Source organism: Sinocyclocheilus rhinocerous, unplaced genomic scaffold (assembly GCF_001515625.1).
Source record: "Sinocyclocheilus rhinocerous isolate Xijiao unplaced genomic scaffold, SAMN03320098_v1.1 scaffold655, whole genome shotgun sequence".
NCBI classification, from domain to species: Eukaryota; Metazoa; Chordata; class Actinopteri; order Cypriniformes; family Cyprinidae; genus Sinocyclocheilus; species Sinocyclocheilus rhinocerous.
In genome coordinates, this window is record NW_015646377.1 from 300980 (window position 1) to 303873 (window position 2894).

General features: G+C 35.8%; 1 protein-coding gene across 1 annotated transcript in view; it reads right to left on the reverse strand.

Moving 5' to 3' along the window:
• Positions 1 to 684: 684 nt before the first annotated feature.
• LOC107707707 (NXPE family member 1-like) overlaps positions 685 to 2894 on the reverse strand; it is a gene marked incomplete at its 5' end in the record, with an annotated part of 17058 nt that continues 14848 nt past the window's right edge. The window contains one exon of the mRNA XM_016511800.1: positions 685 to 1308. Coding sequence (XP_016367286.1) covers positions 1292 to 1308 — 17 coding nt within the window. The remainder of the gene's footprint in view (positions 1309 to 2894) is intronic.

The window sequence follows — 2894 nt, forward strand, 5'->3', positions numbered from 1 at the left end:
AGCTGGTCATTTTAAGAAGAGCGCCTGACATTTTTTCGGCTGGCTAAAAACGCTTTGGTGGACAGACGTTATTGTTAGGCATATGGCCTATTAGTCTTTTTTTTGCATTTATGCAATATACTGAAGCCAAACCTGAGAAAGTAGACCTGAATATTCCACTGCGTTCCTGGATACGGAACTTGCGTAGCTGTAATTCATAGGCGGGGATTATGCTAATTGTGAATGAGTGTGCACGAGTGCTCTATTTGCGAATGATTGGAATTCATTAACATACACATGTTTAACTATCTAATCTGATGTGTACGAAGCGTTTGTGAATCTGGAGGAGAGTTTTCAGGATGGTCCATTTTATGCACAAATTACTCAGAATTTACTCCTATATTTACGAATGTTTCATGAATGAGGCCCAATGTGTGTATTAGGCCTATTTAATTACTAAATGAAGTATTTGAAGTCTGTGCGTTTCACTTCGCAAGATACATTTTGTGTAGTAAATTTATCAAACACACCATCCAATGGAGTATACTCCAATAGAGTATACAATAGAGTAATGAGAATGAAATATTAGAAAATAGTAAATATGTTGCGTATGTGTATGATAACGTAGTCCTTATTGGAAACAGCAGTGAAAATGTGTTTTATATGATAATAATAATTAAAAAAAAGAAACAATACATTTTGAGCACCCACCGGCAGAAACATAAATCGGCGCCTATGTTCACAATTGTTGAGATTCGTGCACTGATTTTTGATGTCTCTCTTTGTGTTTAAATGAAATAGTAGTTCAAAATGTTTGTGTCTTATCATGCTTTTGAATTCCTTCATATATGGTTATGAAACTGCTGGATCCTATACTGTATAATCATAGAGCTTTTATAATTAAAAACTTTAGATTAATAACACCTCACAAAGACTGCATACTGAGCAGTGATTCAAAACCTCCTGCTCTGAACTTCAGCTGGTTTATGGAGAATAGTTAAATTTTTGGACTGATAGTGGTTAATAAAGTCAAATAATATTGAAGCCTGCCAGAGAGTCAGACAGTTAGCCTTCCCTCGACCAGGTTAGTTTCCCATTTTCTCTATGGAACAAAATCCAGTTGAACAGGCCGCAGCTAGGAGAAACATATGAGAGAAACATGTTGACTTCATTAGCAATGATGACAGGTCTTGGGTGAATGTGTTCACGTAGATAGTGACAGGAAGTCATCTGCCAGACATCTAAGAAGATGACTCCATCAATGTCTCTGAACATCTCCCGCATCACTGTGTCCAACTGCAGCATGAGCCAATCACTTTGAAAAATATTCTGTAAAAACACAGATCAGAATCAGAACTTTATTGCCAACCCAGATAGAAACATAGTGTCGGTCCAGATCCGGCCCACATCTGGCACGTGTGGAAAGATGTTCTGGCCCACATGTAGCGTGGAATGATGTCACTTGGGCGGACCGCTCCTGTTTGCCAGATCTGGGCCGCAAGCAGGCCATAGCATTGGCACGTCAGCCAAGAGCAAAGAAATAAACCACAAAATCTGTGTATATTAAATATGGAGTCAACTCGGCCTTAATAAGCCCATTATCAAGCATGATCACTAAAGGAAAGAAAAGAACAGAAAAAAAAGAGAAAAATAGAAACATAACAACAACAACTGACTTCAGCCACAGCCTTAGAAATAATCAACTGAAGATAAAAGACATTAAATCTCTGAAGATCTCAGCAGAGGAGGATTAAACAACACAAACAGCATTACCAGCTTCACTTATTATTAATCAGAGTGACTTTATTTCTGTTAGAGTTCTACAGAAGTTCTTTATAACAGGGGTTTAAATCTAATGTCTGTTTAATTTAAGTCGCCATTATGGTAATTAGTGTTTAGCATTAGTTGGACTCTTAACACTTATTATCAATCATTTGTCTTCTTTGGTTGCTGTGACAGTGTGTTTGACAAATGCATTTGCAGTACATGATAGTTTTCTGTTGATGGTTTCACTATTATCATGTAATGGCCTGATTCCCTGATGTCACTTGAATCTAATTGTTGTGTAATTTAACATTTTTACATTACAAACCCTGTGTTACTGCAATGTGAGTTGCAACATCAGTTTGAAGACTTTAAAAAAATGATCACAAAAAGATGAACAAAACTGACACACACAGATATCAGTATCAATAATCGTATCAATTTTGGACTAGGGGTGTCACAATATACTGGTATTAATGATATTTGTAATATTCAAAGCATGATATATCGACATCGTGTTAATTTATGGTGTGACAATATACCAGTATTGGCGATAACCACAATATTTAAAATGAACAGGAATCTTATGATAACACAACACGTAAATACTCCAGCAAGAGCTTAATGGGTATACGGGTACCCAAGTTAATAGGTTAAAGTATCAGTTTTGATGTTAATATTTATTCATCATACTGTTGAACTTGACAGTATTTTCTCTCTTGTTATTTCATAAGGAGCTTCAAAGAAGACAGAGAAAGCCAGAGTCTTGTGCCCTGTGTTTATCGGTATCCCAATGTTCCTTGGGTAAAAGAGAAAAACTAAAAATGTAAATATTAATTTGACTGATAACTTTTTTCCCCCAAGGTCTCTACAGATAGTGTGATGTATCGATATTGTGTATTCTTTTGGCCTCAATAACCGTGGTGTGAAAAATCTAATAACGTGACAGCCAAAAAGCTACAAAAAGCAAAAAATAAAAAATAAATACATGACCCAAAGTTACAATTAAAGAAAATAATAAGACAATTCAGCTGCAAAATCTATTCATGCTGTGATGCATGCTGGGAGTTTTGTACCTTTGTACCCACCATTGTTGAGGTTCATGTGTTGATTTATGATGATTTTGTGTGTTAAGTAAGTTTTACTTTTAT